The sequence below is a fragment of the Pyrus communis genome, chromosome 1, assembly GCF_041283825.1.
Source record: "Pyrus communis isolate YQ-2024b chromosome 1, ASM4128382v1, whole genome shotgun sequence".
Taxonomy (NCBI): domain Eukaryota; kingdom Viridiplantae; phylum Streptophyta; class Magnoliopsida; order Rosales; family Rosaceae; genus Pyrus; species Pyrus communis.
Genome location: NC_142565.1, coordinates 17,262,541 through 17,276,964, shown reverse-complemented (window position 1 = coordinate 17,276,964; position 14,424 = coordinate 17,262,541). Strand labels below are relative to the sequence as shown.

Genomic DNA, 14,424 nt, shown 5'->3' with positions numbered 1-14,424 from the left:
TACCAAACGCTACCTAAAGGAACTTCTTAGGGGTGGAAGGGTATTTTGCAAGGCCGGAATATTGAAGGGAGGCTTACAATGGAGGGTAGGTGGCGGCCGAAATATTTGAATTCAAGTGGATCCATGGTTACCTATTCCTTGTTCGTTCTGCCTTGCTTCGAGATCTCCGGAGATGCCGCAGTTGGTTGTGGATCTGCTGGCACCAGACAGTACATGGAAAAAGGGTGTGATTGAAAATTTCTTTAATATTGATGAAGCCTGTGTTATTTTAAGCCTGCCGATTAGTAGATTTGGCTGTCTAGATTGTATTAGTTAACATTATACACAGAATGGGTTATACTTAGTTAAATTGGGATATAAGATGGCTCAGGAGATAAAGAGTAATGGTGAACTGGGCCGTAAGGGGATGGGTCAGTCAAGTGAGGGACATCTTAAGGACCCCATTTGGCTTGATGTGTGGCAGTTGCAGGTACCCCCGAAGCTCCGGCACTTCATTTGGAAGGGATGCAAAAATATATTGGCGGTTCGAGTTAATTTACAACGCAGGGGGATTTGGTTCGAGACTTGTTGCCCACAGTATGGGGAGGATACAGAGACACAAGTACATCTCTTCTTGAGATGCTCATTTGCTAGAGTTTTTTGGTTTAGATCACCATTACAATTGGATGTGAATTTGGTGGAGGGGGTGATTTTTTAGAATGTTGGAAGTGGTTGAGTAAGAAATATAGTGACGAGGTTGAGGCAGATAAGCTTATGCAATGGGTGGTATATGGGTTGTGGCGTCTTTGGAAATGTAGGAACACCGTGGTCTTTAAGAAGGTTATAGTGGAGCCTCAGTCAGCATTGGAGTCTTTGTTTCGACTATGGAGTGAGCTTGAGGGAGAAGGAGGGAGCAAAGACTTGTCACAAGGCCGTAGCATAGGGTAGGGAGATGGTTCAGGAGAGATGGGTGAAGCCTCCATTTCAAACCATTAAGGTTAATTGTGATGGTGCTTTGTGTTCTCGAACGGGGATTGGTGGATTTAGGTGGGTGGCTAGAGACTTTATAGGGATTTTCCAAGGGGCCGGAGGTGTGGGGGTGTCTTGTGTGGGTCTAGTTTCTTGGCAAAAGTGGAGGTGGTGAGGTGGGGTTTGTTGGCTTGTATGGAGAGTGGTTATGGAATGGTTCAGATTGAAACTGACTCGAAGATGCTTGTGGAGATGTTAAATGGCCTTCTTTTGCCAGAGGCTAGCATTGAAGGAATATTATGGGAGATTGAGTATAGTAAAAAACCAATTGGATTGTGTGGAATTTCTTTATACTCCTTGAGCCTGTAATGAGGCTGCACATTTGGTGGCAAAGTTTGTCACGCGTATAGGGTGTTCTCATTTGTGGGATTGCTTGGAGCTAGAGTGGTTATTTAATACTCTGGCTGTTGATGTAAACATTTATGTTCATATCTAATAATATTATCCTTTGACAAAATAAAAAATTAAAAAAGGACCTATTTTGAATAGTTTTGGACATGATCCGTCAAGATAACGAGTATAACATCAAAAGGACATGAACAAGACAACAAACATAACCTGTTTTCCAAGTTTACAATGAAATCTTACAAAAATGACACCAAATTATAATACCTAAAAAGATGACCCCTTTTGAGTCATTTTGGACTCAAAAAGAAAAGATTATCTTTACTTTTGAATAGTTTTGAATATTTGGGAGAAGGTAGAGAGAAAGGGTCAGCTAGAGAGAGAAAAATGACTATGTGTTTCTAAAATTATGCATTCACCTTGAGCTTGTGCCTTTATTTATTACATGCCCTCCAAGTTATACAAGTAATACAAGAGAAGAAATTCTAAATCCTATATGATTTGTACCTCTAATTTACATAATCACATTGCTAGAACAATACTATCACGTTTTTATTATAAAAAAAAAAAAATTAATGTAAATGCATGTATTCTTGCCACTCCAAAATTTTCCCAAACAATTACACTATGTTTGGATGAGGAAAATAAACTTGGAATTTGGGTAAAAATCAGAATTTATAAATTGACATGCACCTATTCCTTTTTTTGGATTCATAAACATAGAACATTAGAATTTCCTAGGGGTGGAAAAAATTCCCAAAAATCCCGAACCGAACCGAAAAAATCTCGATCCCAAACCAAAAATTTCCCAAACCGAAATTCCCGAAATTTTCAGGATGCTATCCCGAACCGATCCCAAAATTTTGGTATGGGATTTGGGATTGGCTTCTCGATATTTCGGGAATCCCATACCGAACCGAAAATATATAATATTAATTATTATATATATTATTCTTTTATAATTGATGCTAGTAGTTTCTAATTCATGCTCTGCAACCTGGAATGCCCTACACCTTGCATATTTTTCATGTTTTGTTTGATATTCATGTGGATTTTATTATTGCTGCTGCCATGGTTGATGATTTTAGAATGCTTGATTCTTTTGTCTCTCAACATATTGCAAAAAGGGTTTAATTAATTTGAATTTTGACTATGATAAAAACAGTCAGGCATGCCAGTGTTCAATTAAATGGTAGTGTGAATGAAATGAAATTCCTAGTTCATGAATGTGTTCTTGAATTATATATTTGAAGAACAATTCATAATTTCATATTTCAATTTGGGATTCCTGATTTGTCCCAAAATCCCGAAAATATTTCGGGATTCCCGAAATTTGGGATTCCCGAAAATTTGGTTTGGGATTGGTCTTCAAATTCCCGTCTTGAAAAATTTTGGTTTGGGATTCGGGATACTAGTTTCGGTATGGTATCCCATACCGAACCATGATTGATGTTTTCCTTCTTTGTGCTAGAATATGTTTAGTATAATGGCACAAGTAAGGGTGTCGAATCCACAGGGACTAATTGGACCTATACAACTACTTGTTTTGCAAGAACTCTATAAGAGAAATAAAACTAATCAACTTAGGCAGATTTGTTGTTGTAACTTGAAAGCACAAGAAAATGAAGTAGACACAAATAAATGAATCAACAACTAATAAAATGAGATAGCACAAATGGAGATGAAGCTAGGGATTCGGTTTCACCATTGCTAAGCCAAGTCCATGCTTGTTAAGTCAGATTATACTCATCCATCTACCTATTTCTTGGGTTTGTTTCACTTAGATATGATCAACCATATGATGTGTGGATTTGATCAAATGTTCCTAATCATGAACCTAAGTGTGATGTGCAACTTTGGTCCCTAATCAAGAACATGACACGCACAAGAAACTTTCATAAAACCAAAGGAAACACTCGGCAGGTTGTTTGCAAAGCATTCCCTTCATTCATTCACATATCCACCAAGAGTATGCATGATGTGTGCTTTACTCTTGGCTAAACAACCTGTGGTTAAATCAAATGGTGATCAAACATTAAAATCAACACACAAAGTCACAATTAAATCAGAGAATGAAACAAGAAATAGATGGATCAACTGAGCATTCTAAAATAACTACATGGCAATCTTGCAAGGCTACATCGAATCCCTAGAAAGAGATTAGTTACACTTCATGTTTACAGAATGTTTGATATAAAAATATACAACATGAATGAACATAGAATTAAGGAGAAAGAACCCTTGAAGCAAAACTGATGTCGAAATCCCTTAAGAGTTGCCTTCGGTGTGGTGCTCCAAGTGTGTTGTAAATGAAGGTGGAGCGGCTAAGGTTGAATGGTTTCTGCGAATGGGAGAGTGTATGGAATGAAGCCGAGAAGAAGTTGTGTAGAAATGGAAGGGGATTTGCGGCAAAGGGGAAGTGTTTGTGTTGTGTGTTGTGTTGTGAATGGAATTTCTGTGGTGAATGAAATAGTGTGTTTTTGTGTATGAATGCATGGGTTTTTATAGGGGGAATGGGAGAATATGTGGATGATTGTTTAAGAGTGAATGTGGCTGTTATGATTGAGATTGCATGTGGATGAAATAATGATGGAAAAACAACTAGAAAAATAGGGAATGGATGTGGAAGTGTGGCTGCAAAGATGAAGAAAAGCTGGAAATGTTAGGGGGGGAACTCACGGCATTGATTGTGTTTGATTGAATGTGCATGTGAATTAGGTTGTGAAAGCATGTGGATTAAAGGGGTGTGAATGCATGTGCAATGAGTAATGAAATGGGAAAGCATGGTTGAATGATTAAATGGCTAAATTGGATTAAAGAATGGGAGTGATGCACGGCAAAGGGTGAATGGGTGATGTGTGAATGTGGTTGATTTGTGGTGCAATGATGAAAGGCAAAGTGCATGTGCAATGTTGGAGAATGAATGTGTTTGCATGTGAATTAAAACTAGAGTGAATGATGATGAATGCATGTGGATTAAAGAGGGAGAATGTGGTGTAATGATGAAGTGGAATGCTGGAAATGCAATGGGAAGGTACGGTTAAGGGTTGTGGTTTGTGTGAAGTGTGTATGGATGGTGGTTTTGCATGGCTTTGATGGGTTGTTTGATTGGGCTAGAGGTTTTGCATGGCTCAAAGGATTGTTTGATTGGGCTAGGCCCTTTGTTTTATGTCCAAAGTGCATACAAGGCCTTCAAATTCGTCCAACACTTTGGCTCCAAGCATATGCTATCCATTCCAAGCCCAATTTTGCTCCAAAATGCTCCAAAATGCATCTTTTTGCTTCCTTAGCCATATGAACCTAAAAACACACGAAAATGGCTTAAACTACTAAAACAACTAGGAATTAACAATATAAATGCACGAAAACAAGCTAAGTAAGTCGCCTAAATATGCTCATATCAGATTCCCCCACACTTAGCTTTTGCTAGTCCTCGAGCAAAACAAAACAAAAGAAACCAAAAACAAAACAAAACGAACAAAACACAACCTACACCTTCCAACAATCGTCTCAGGGATTTCCAATGCACATGACAAGTTAAAAATCATTATTCCCACAGGTTTTAGCCATCTTTACACTTAAGTACATTCTTAATCATAGTCACCACATACTAGTTCACAATTAAGCATTTAAAACACATTTCGAATGTAGTAACCTGCCTTAGAGAATTTCCTCAATTCCTTACTAGAATGCACTCTATTTTCACACAGATTTTCTGACTATACACCCTACACTAGGTACATGTGAGAAGATTGATGTAAACATGTAGACGAACACTCACATAGGTTATAACAAGGAAAGCATTTTTTGGATTTAATGACATGTATATATATATGATCTCATGAATGGAATGATACTACTTAGAATGAGAACCAGTGATTCCATAAGCTCATATCAATTCCAAACTCCACATTATTGAACACATAACGATCAAGATAGAAGCATAAGGGTTGAAACGGGGCTAAAGGTGTTTGGCTAACAAAGAAGGGATATGGAAAACAAAGGTTCTTAAAGAAATAGCGAGCAAAGCATTTGGATTAACGTAGAATTCACTTTTGAATGAAAACTCAATCTTTTGAACAACAAGGGGGAACAAGCTCTTTTTCCTTTCTTTCTTTTCTTTTCTGTTTTTCTTTTTCATATGTTTTTCACAAATTTTTTTTTTTTTTTTCTTTTCTTTTGACTCTCAAAACATACATAAACACTTAAGAACAAAACATTCTCTCCCCCACACTCATTTTCTTTCATAATGTAACTCAAAAGGAATTCATTTAAGTCATGCTCACTATCATTTAAGAACAAGGGTGTGGATTGTCCTAAACTAGGCTAGGTAAGGATAATGTGGGTTAACAAAGAATAAAGGCTAAACGAGGCTCAACGGGGTTAAAACTTACAACAAATACGAAATATGGGAAGTAAGGCTATTTGGCTATGGTGGCAACTACACAACTTCATCTTGATATATGTTATGCAATTCAATGTCATGCTTTGAATGAAACGGATATAAGTTCTAGCATTTAGTTCTATCATGATACAATTGCATTCTAAGTAGCAACCAAGCAAGAAATAATGAGATCATGCAACAACTTTAGAAAACAAAGAATCACAGAATATAACTCTCCAAAGAAGGTAATGGCTCGAGTCTCACAGGGTCGTAGCGTTTGTTTGAGTTCCTTCCTTCAAGCATGTTACAAAAATGAATTTTTCTTTTATGATTGCATGTGAAGTCATACATTATAACCATAACCAAGCATATACCAAGAGTAAATCAAACTTTCATCCATGTTTATAACTCTTTTTAACAGTCATGCAATTACAAACCAAATCCTCGTCATTGTGTTGGAAGGTATCCTAAGACACAAACACACAAAAACGACTCAAAACACTCTTTTTAGGCTTTTCAAAACATGTTTTTCAAATTTTTATGTGATTTTCGGAGTTTATAAAACTAAAAATACTAAAACACTCTAAAACAATTTAAAAACACCTTAAAACAGCAAGGAACAACATTTGAAGTTATGGGTGATAAAATCCCACGAATTTGCATCAAATATACTTAGTTACCCCCCCCCCCCACACTTAAATCAAACATTGTCCTCAATGTTTTAAGCATAGATTCACACAAAACATAAGTAAACACACAAAAAGCAACTAAACATACTAAACATGGCAGAATGTAATTAACAAAGAGAAGAGTTTAGGGACGCAAATCTGGTTATGGAGTGTAAATTCCCTCTTCTCCTTGGTGATTGCATTGAGGCTTGATCTTGGTGATTCCACAGGCTTACTCTTGAACTGGTTTCCGCCCATCGTTGATTTTCCTTTGTGCTACTCTTTAACTGGGCAGCAGGATTCTTTTGTTCTCCCCCGAAGGTCTGAGCTTATCCCTTTTATCTGTTTCTTTGTTCAATCTTTGCAGGAGTGGTCCCTTCTCTGGAAGTGTATCAACCGTTGAAGATGACTACTCGAGAGCAACGCTAGGTAAGCAATCAGGAATAGATTCCAGGCAGTTGGCTCCAGATCGGAAGACTGACTCTAAGTGCCGGCTGATTGCTTCTCTTACTTTGCCATGCGAGTAAGAACAAGGACAAAGAAAAAGACAGGGAAAGAGCATGATATGAGATACTTTTGCTTTTGACCTTGATGATATGAGATACCTTTGCTTTTGAAGAAGCGGTGAATGAATCAGCATATTTCAATCCGCCGTTTCCTTCTGGGTCATCTGTACTCCAGGCATCTGGTATCATCTTTGGGGAAGAAGAAAGAATTGAGTATTTCGAAAGGCTTTGCTGGGAGTGCGCCCTCAGAGGTGAGGGAGAGTTGGGCATTTTCTTCAGGTTTGCCTTGCCATAAAAGACGAAGGTCGACATATATAGAGATAATATCAAGTGGTGGTACTGTTCTTTTACCCTTGTCGACAAACGTTTTGATCCCGCAAATCCGGCTTTTTGAAATAGTGAGCGCCTCTTCGATTTCTGAATACGCCTCTTCAATTTCCGAGCAGGCGCCCCTTCGCTTTCTGAACGACACGTAGTAGTGCGGATGCGGCTCCTTTTGACAAAGCTGCACGCGTTTTCTGAAAAGCAGAGAAAGCGTCGCCGAACTTTGCGCTTGTCGGCTAAAGATGTGTAGTTGCGATGATGGCCTCCACGTGTTTTCTGAAAAGAAGAAATCTTTTGACAAAGTTGAACGCGTCTTCAGAAAAGCCGAGAAAGCGTCGCCTAACTTACGCCAGAAATTCCGGCTTTTTGAATCGATGGACGCGTCGCCTTGGCTTTTTATACAGGTATCAATCACCCCAACATACACACTCTGAAGATTTCCCATTCTTGAAAATCGATTCCGGCCCTTTGAGATTTAACTCCATCCACCCCTTCTCATTGAACACCTTTGAAAAATGACTAACTCATCGAACCTTAGCTTAGATTTGAGTCTCAGCAGCGATCCGGTTGCGCCCCGTCAAGGTAATGTATGGTGCCCTTCTTTTTTATCTTCTAATGGTCCTCTTTCAGGTGAAGACTCCATGATGACAGATGCAACAACAGCTACGATAGTAGTTAGGAACCTCCTTACTCCTAAGGACAGTAGGCTGCTTTCAGGACGGTTCGATGAGTTGGCCGTTCAAGAATCCCTCGCTCTCAGCGTTCAATGTGCAGGCTCTGTGTCCAACATGGGCCAACGCCTGCTTGCTCGTTCCCGCCAAGTGGAATCATTGATGGCAGAGGTGGAAAGTCTTAAGCAGGAGATCAAACAGCTTAAGTACGAGAATAGAAGTTTGCATGTGCTTGCAAATAACTATTCGTTGGGCATGAAGAGGAAGCTTGATGAGCTGCAAGAATCTGAGGGTCGAATTCACAGTGACCGTCAAAGGCTTGCGGCTTATCTCCAGAGGCACCTTTTTCCTGGGTCATCCAGCGTTTGGCCAAGTATTGAGGCTTGGAATGCTCTAGCTCCGATGCCTCCCGCTCCGATGCCTTCTGCTCCGATGCCTTCTGCTCCGACGCCTTCTGCTCCGACGCCTCGTAGTGGGGCTTCACGTAAACATCCTTTGTGAAGGCTCCATCTTTCTGCCATGTTTATTTTTATTCTTTTTTTTTTTTTTTTTTTTTTTTAAATCAGATCAAACGGCATGGAATTGATCTTTGAATGGAGGGTGATACTTGAAATGATCCGGTAATGGTTTAAATTCTAGAGTGGATGCCTGAATCATTAACAACATATTAGTATAAAAGAAAATTGAAATTCGGGGAGGCGGCTTACCTTTGTGCTCCGACATGAACTTAAAACACCCCTTCGAAAGTTATGACATGTCCCGTGTCATAAAACCCTTTTTCATAGCAACCCAATAGTTTGTCTACAAACATAGCCCTCATATACATTCGTATTAGTAAGCAAAAACACACTTAACCAAAACTAACACAACTTAACACAAAAAAAAAAAAAAAAAAAAAAAAAAAAAAAAAAAAAACAAAAAAAAACACAAACCTTCCATCCCACACCCAAACCTAACCAAAGCATTGTCCTCGATGCTTAAAATTGTATGTAATGCAAGTAGGCAAAGAATATGGAATGGTGACAACATAAACACAAAATGAAGAAAGAACACAAACCACACTAGGTTGCCTCCTAGTAAGCGCTTTATTTAATGTCTAGGCAAGACATGGTAGCTTGTTCACGGTGTTGTAAACTCAAGAAAATCTACAACTTGATAAACTTGCTCTTCCTCCACTTTCTCCAAATATGGTTTCAATCGCTGCCCATTGACTTTAAAAGAGGTGCCATTCTTCATGTTCTCTATCTCCACAGCTCCGTGGGGAAATGTTTGCAGCACCTTAAATGGTCCCACCCACCTAGACTTCAATTTACCTGGAAAAAGTCTCAAACGTGAGTCATACAACAGTACTTTCATACCTTGGTGAAACTCCTTCCGTAGGATGGCCTTGTCATGATAGAGCTTAGTCCGTTCCTTGTAGATTTTGGCATTCTCATATGCTTCATTTCTGAGTTCTTCCAACTCATTAAGTTGGAGCTTCCTTGCTATTCCAGCATCCTTGTAATCAAAGTTGAACTTCTTGATGGCCCAATATGCACGGTGTTCAAGCTCCATTGGCAAATGACAAGCTTTCCCAAACACAAGGCGATAAGGACTCATGCCAATGGGGGTCTTATATGCTGTTCTATATGCCCATAGTGCATCATTCAACCTCAGTGACCAATCCTTCCTTGTAGGGCTTACGGTCTTCATCAAAATGTTCTTGATCTCCCTATTGCTAATCTCCACTTGTCCTGAGGTTTGAGGATGGTACGGGGTTGCCACTTTGTGGTTGATGTTGTACTTCTTCATCAAGGATTTAAAGGGTTTGTTGCAGAAATGGCTGCCACCATCACTAATAATAGCTCTTGGGGTTCCAAACCTACAAAAAATCACATCTTTAAGAAAATTCAAAACAACCTTATGATCATTAGTTATTGTAGCAATGGCTTCAACCCATTTGGATACATAATCTACTGCCACTAATATGTATAAGTAACCAAAAGAGGATGGAAATGGTCCCATGAAATCGATTCCCCAAACATCAAAGAGCTCCACCACCAAAATGTTGTTCAATGGCATCTCATTTCTTCGACTAATGTTCCCCATTTTCTGGCACCTATCACACTTAGAACAAAAATCAAAAGCATCTTTGAATAAAGTAGGCCAAAAGAAACCAGATTGTAAAACCTTTAGAGATGTCTTTTTGGCACCAAAATGTCCTCCACATGCCAATGTATGGCTGAACGTTAGAATGCTTTGTTGCTCACTCTCTGGGACACACCTCCTAATGATTTGGTCAGGGCAATATTTAAACAAATATGGTTCGTCCCAAACGTAGTGCTTTACCATGGCAAGGAACTTCTTTCTTTCCTGAAAAGAAAGGTCATTTCTAATTATACCACAAACAAGATAATTAACAAAATCAGCATACCATGGTTCTTTTTCTTGAATAACAAGGAGTTGTTCATCTGGAAATGATTCATTTAGAGGCAAAGGTTGTCCAACTCCATGGTTTTCATTGAGCCGTGACAAATGGTCAGCCACAACATTATCACTTCCCTTCTTATCTCGAATTTCCAAGTCAAACTCTTGTAGTAAGAGTATCCATCTAATTAAGCGTGGCTTAGCATCCTTTTTTGTCATCAAGTACCTAAGGGCTGCATGATCGGAAAACACAATAACTTTAGATCCAACAAGATATGACCGAAACTTCTCTAAGGCAAAAACAATAGCAAGCAACTCCTTTTCAGTTGTGGAATAGTTAAGTTGAGCATCATTTAGAGTCCGGCTTGCATAGTAGATCACGTGTGGGAGCTTGTTCACCCTTTGCCCTAAAACTGCACCAATAGCATAGTCAGAGGCATCACACATTAATTCAAAAGGTATAGACTAGGGCTGGGCAAACGGGTCCTGGACCCGCGGGTAGGGGCGGGTACCCGTTGTTTGGGGCGGGTAAGGGCCGGGTCCAAAATTTCTAAACACAAAACGGGGCGGGGCGGTTCGGGTATACCATATTAACGGGGCGGGGCGGATCTTGAAATAGAAGTGGACGGGCCCCCGGCCCGGCCCGTTTCTAGAATGAATAATAGAAGCAATTGTTTCCTCTTCATAGTCTTCTCGAACTCTCCTCCCGACTCCTCTCATTTCACTCAGACCTCTCTCCTCCTAACTCTCTCCGATCATCCTAGCTCCATACACCACCGCTACCATCATCACTCAGACCTCTCTCATCCTAATTTGCTTCTATCTTCCTCCCTCCGTCCGCTGCCATCATCATCAAGCTTCGATCTATTTTCCTGACTCACTCTCTGGAAATCAGTTTCTCTCCCTCTGACAAACTTAAAGGGACGAACAATGAAGTCGAACAACTCGTGTACCCAGCAAGGTAAATATTTTCTTCTGCTTCCTTTCATTTGCTGCGATTTTCACATGGATCTTGCTTGTTTTTTGGTTGTGATTTGATTGAAATGGTCATCTGGGTCTGTTTTTATTTGATTTTTGGAGCTGGGTTTTTGTTCTTTTGGGATTTAGTTTGGTTTCTCTATTGAAATGTGTTGGGGGTGAGTTGGATTTGCGGTGAGTGAGTTCTCTGGGTTTACATTTTTATGTTCAAAATGAAATTAAGGTTTTCTAGATTTAGGGGTTTTGTTGAGTTCTTAAATTAAGGTGCTCATAGTCCTCTGATTCCAGGTCCCAGACCATCATCGATTCACCATCGAGAACACTGCTACCATCATCATGCTAAAATTTAGGAAATTCTGAATTAGGGTATTTTTATTTATGTGAATTTTTGGTTTAGGAATTTAGGAATTTTTTAATTAGATTTGTAGATGCTATTCCTTGTGCACTGACGGCTCTTGATCACTGGTCCGCCGAGATCAAAGTATGTTTTTTGTTATATGGTTGTTCAGCTTCCAGTTTTGTTGTGTTTAAACTACGACCGGTCACTTTCTCTGTAATGTAGCAAATGTATTGTGTTAAGGCAGACGGATGATGCTCATCCTCCATGCTTTGTTTCAGGGGCACGACATGATTAGCTTTATACATATCGCGAAAAACGTGAATGCTGCCGAACTTGGTTGGTTTCAAGATGTGATCCTTGATGCATGCTGCCAGAATATTGCTTCTAGTGATGAAATATGGGAACTTGTGGTCGAGATGTCAATGCTTATTGTGACTTGTACCCAGCAAAGTAATCCTCGTAGTCCATGGTATTCTTGTTTGTCTCTATGCTATATGTTCATTACGCATTTTACTTTCTGTGGATGTTGTTTTAAAATTGAAGGAACGATATGGAGGTTTGTAGTTAAAACTTTTACCGATGGACAGCAAAATCTACATAATACACTGATCGTTTCCTCATGGTGTGTAAGCTTTGAATTGTTATGTCAACATCAATAATTTCTACCATAGTTTTGAAATTATTTTGCTTTTGCTTTTTGCAGGTTCTCAAACAGATTGAAACAGTTATAAAGTTAACATGGGTTAGGAACACACACTATGTGGAAAGGTAACTTGATTGAATTTGTATGCAACTTTGGTATTTTATTGACTTATATTTTCAGCATCTCAAATCTTTGCTTCAAGACCTACTCCACTTCCAGATTGCACCAATTTCTTCGTATTAAGTCATTGCTTTGCTTGGTTTCAGGTTGGTGGACGAACTTGCTGTTTTGTACAAAGAAGCAGCATTGAAAAGGTCTCGTGAAGGAATTAGAGATCTTGTTATTCGGATACTGATCCTGCTCCACCAGTAAGGATTAATCCTTCTCCTCATATTTATATGGCAATTGTATAAACCTCCTCCTTTATAATTGTTTGTTCATTCAAACCCCCTTCCTGTAATTGCCAGATGCAAAGGCATGCAGTTCGAAGCAGCCTGGGGAAAGCACAGAGATGATCCAAACTTAGCGACCATTGGTGCCAGTTTAGGTGAACGAAAAGCAACGGTAAATTTACCATCATGCAGCATATTTGCAATAATGTAGCCAAGCCTTGTAGGCTACTTAATCCATATTTGGTAGTCAGTAACTTGAAAATATTAGCACATAATTTGCGTAGGACGGTTGATTCATCATGCTTGATATATAATATGTTCATAAATTAATTTTGTATGTTGATTTGATTTTTAGATGTTGGAAGATGTAATATTATTATTTTGGATGTATTGTTAATCTATGAACTTGGATGTTGGACTTTGTATTTAGATTGGATGTGAATAATGGTGAATTTGTGCAAAATCTGCATAAATGCAGTATGTGACTTTCTGCAATTGCAATCTATGCAAATCTATGCAGTTTGCATTTGCAATCTGTGCAATTTTGTGCAGATTGCAATCTGTGCAATTTTGTGCAGTTTTGTGCAGATTGCAATCTGTGCAAAATTCAATCTGTGCAGTTTTTGTGCAGATTGCAATCTGTGCAGTTTGCAAGTACAATTCTTTTTTTTTTTTTTTTTTTCAAACAAACAAAAAAAAAAAAAAAAAAGGGACCCGTGGACCTGGCTCGAACCGGCCCGTTTCAACCGGGTCGGGTAATGTCCGGTTCTTATATTAGAAAATGTAATCCCCGGCCCGGCCCGTCCCGTTTCCTTTAAACCTAGGTCCGGTCCGGTCCCTTCAAAACTGGGCCCGGCCCGGCCCGTGCCCAGCCCTAGTAAAGACCAATCTGGTGCCATAATAATAGGGGCCGAGGTTAATTCATGTTTCAAAGTATTGAATGCATCCATACAAGCTTTATCAAAATGAAATACAACATCTTTAGCTAACAGATTGCATAATGGACGAGTGATCATTGAAAAGTTCTTAATGAAACGACGATAAAAACCCGCATGTCCCAAAAAACTTCTTACTCCCTTAACGGTTGTGGGAGCTGCCATATTGGTGATGATGTCAATTTTGGCTTTGTCCACCTCCATTCCTTGGCTAGAGATTACATGCCCCAACACAATTCCTTGTTTCACCATAAATTGGCACTTTTCCCAATTGAGAACCATATTTGTTTCCTGACATCTTTGAAGTACTAAAGAGAGATGGTTAAGACATTCATCAAAAGAGGAACCAAACACTGAAAAGTCATCCATAAATACCTCAATGAATCTTTCTACCATGTCAGAAAAGATTGCCAACATGCATCTTTGGAATGTTGCTGGAGCATTGCAAAGTCCAAAAGGCATTCTCCTATATGCAAATGTGCCAAACGGGCAAGTAAAGGTAGTTTTCTCTTGATCCTCCGGAGCAATTGCAATTTGATTGTAACCTGAGTAACCATCAAGAAAACAATAGTGTGAGTAACCTGCCAATCTCTCAAGCATTTGATCTATGAAAGGCATAGGAAAGTAATCTTTTCTAGTGCTAGAATTCAACTTCCTGTAATCGGTGCAAACATGCCAACTAGCCGTGGGCTTTGTGGGCACAAGCTCTTTGTTTTCATTCTTCATCACCGTGATTCCCACCTTCTTAGGTACCACCTGAATAGCACTCACCCATTTGCTATCAGAAATGGGATATATGATCCCCACATCTAACAACTTCAACA

At 39.3% G+C, this 14,424-nt stretch overlaps 1 protein-coding gene across 1 annotated transcript; it reads left to right on the top strand.

Annotated features, from left to right (window-relative positions):
- The first annotated feature begins 361 nt into the window (after positions 1-361).
- On the top strand, positions 362-13,094 carry LOC137719653 (uncharacterized protein At2g39910-like). The gene is made up of 7 exons (XM_088695138.1): positions 362-601; positions 11,688-11,771; positions 11,909-12,099; positions 12,174-12,186; positions 12,268-12,398; positions 12,540-12,641; positions 12,741-13,094. Exons 1-7 carry the CDS (start codon positions 362-364, stop codon positions 12,874-12,876), a joined length of 897 nt encoding a protein of 298 aa, XP_088551264.1. The 3' UTR covers positions 12,877-13,094.
- The last annotated feature ends 1,330 nt before the right edge of the window (positions 13,095-14,424 follow it).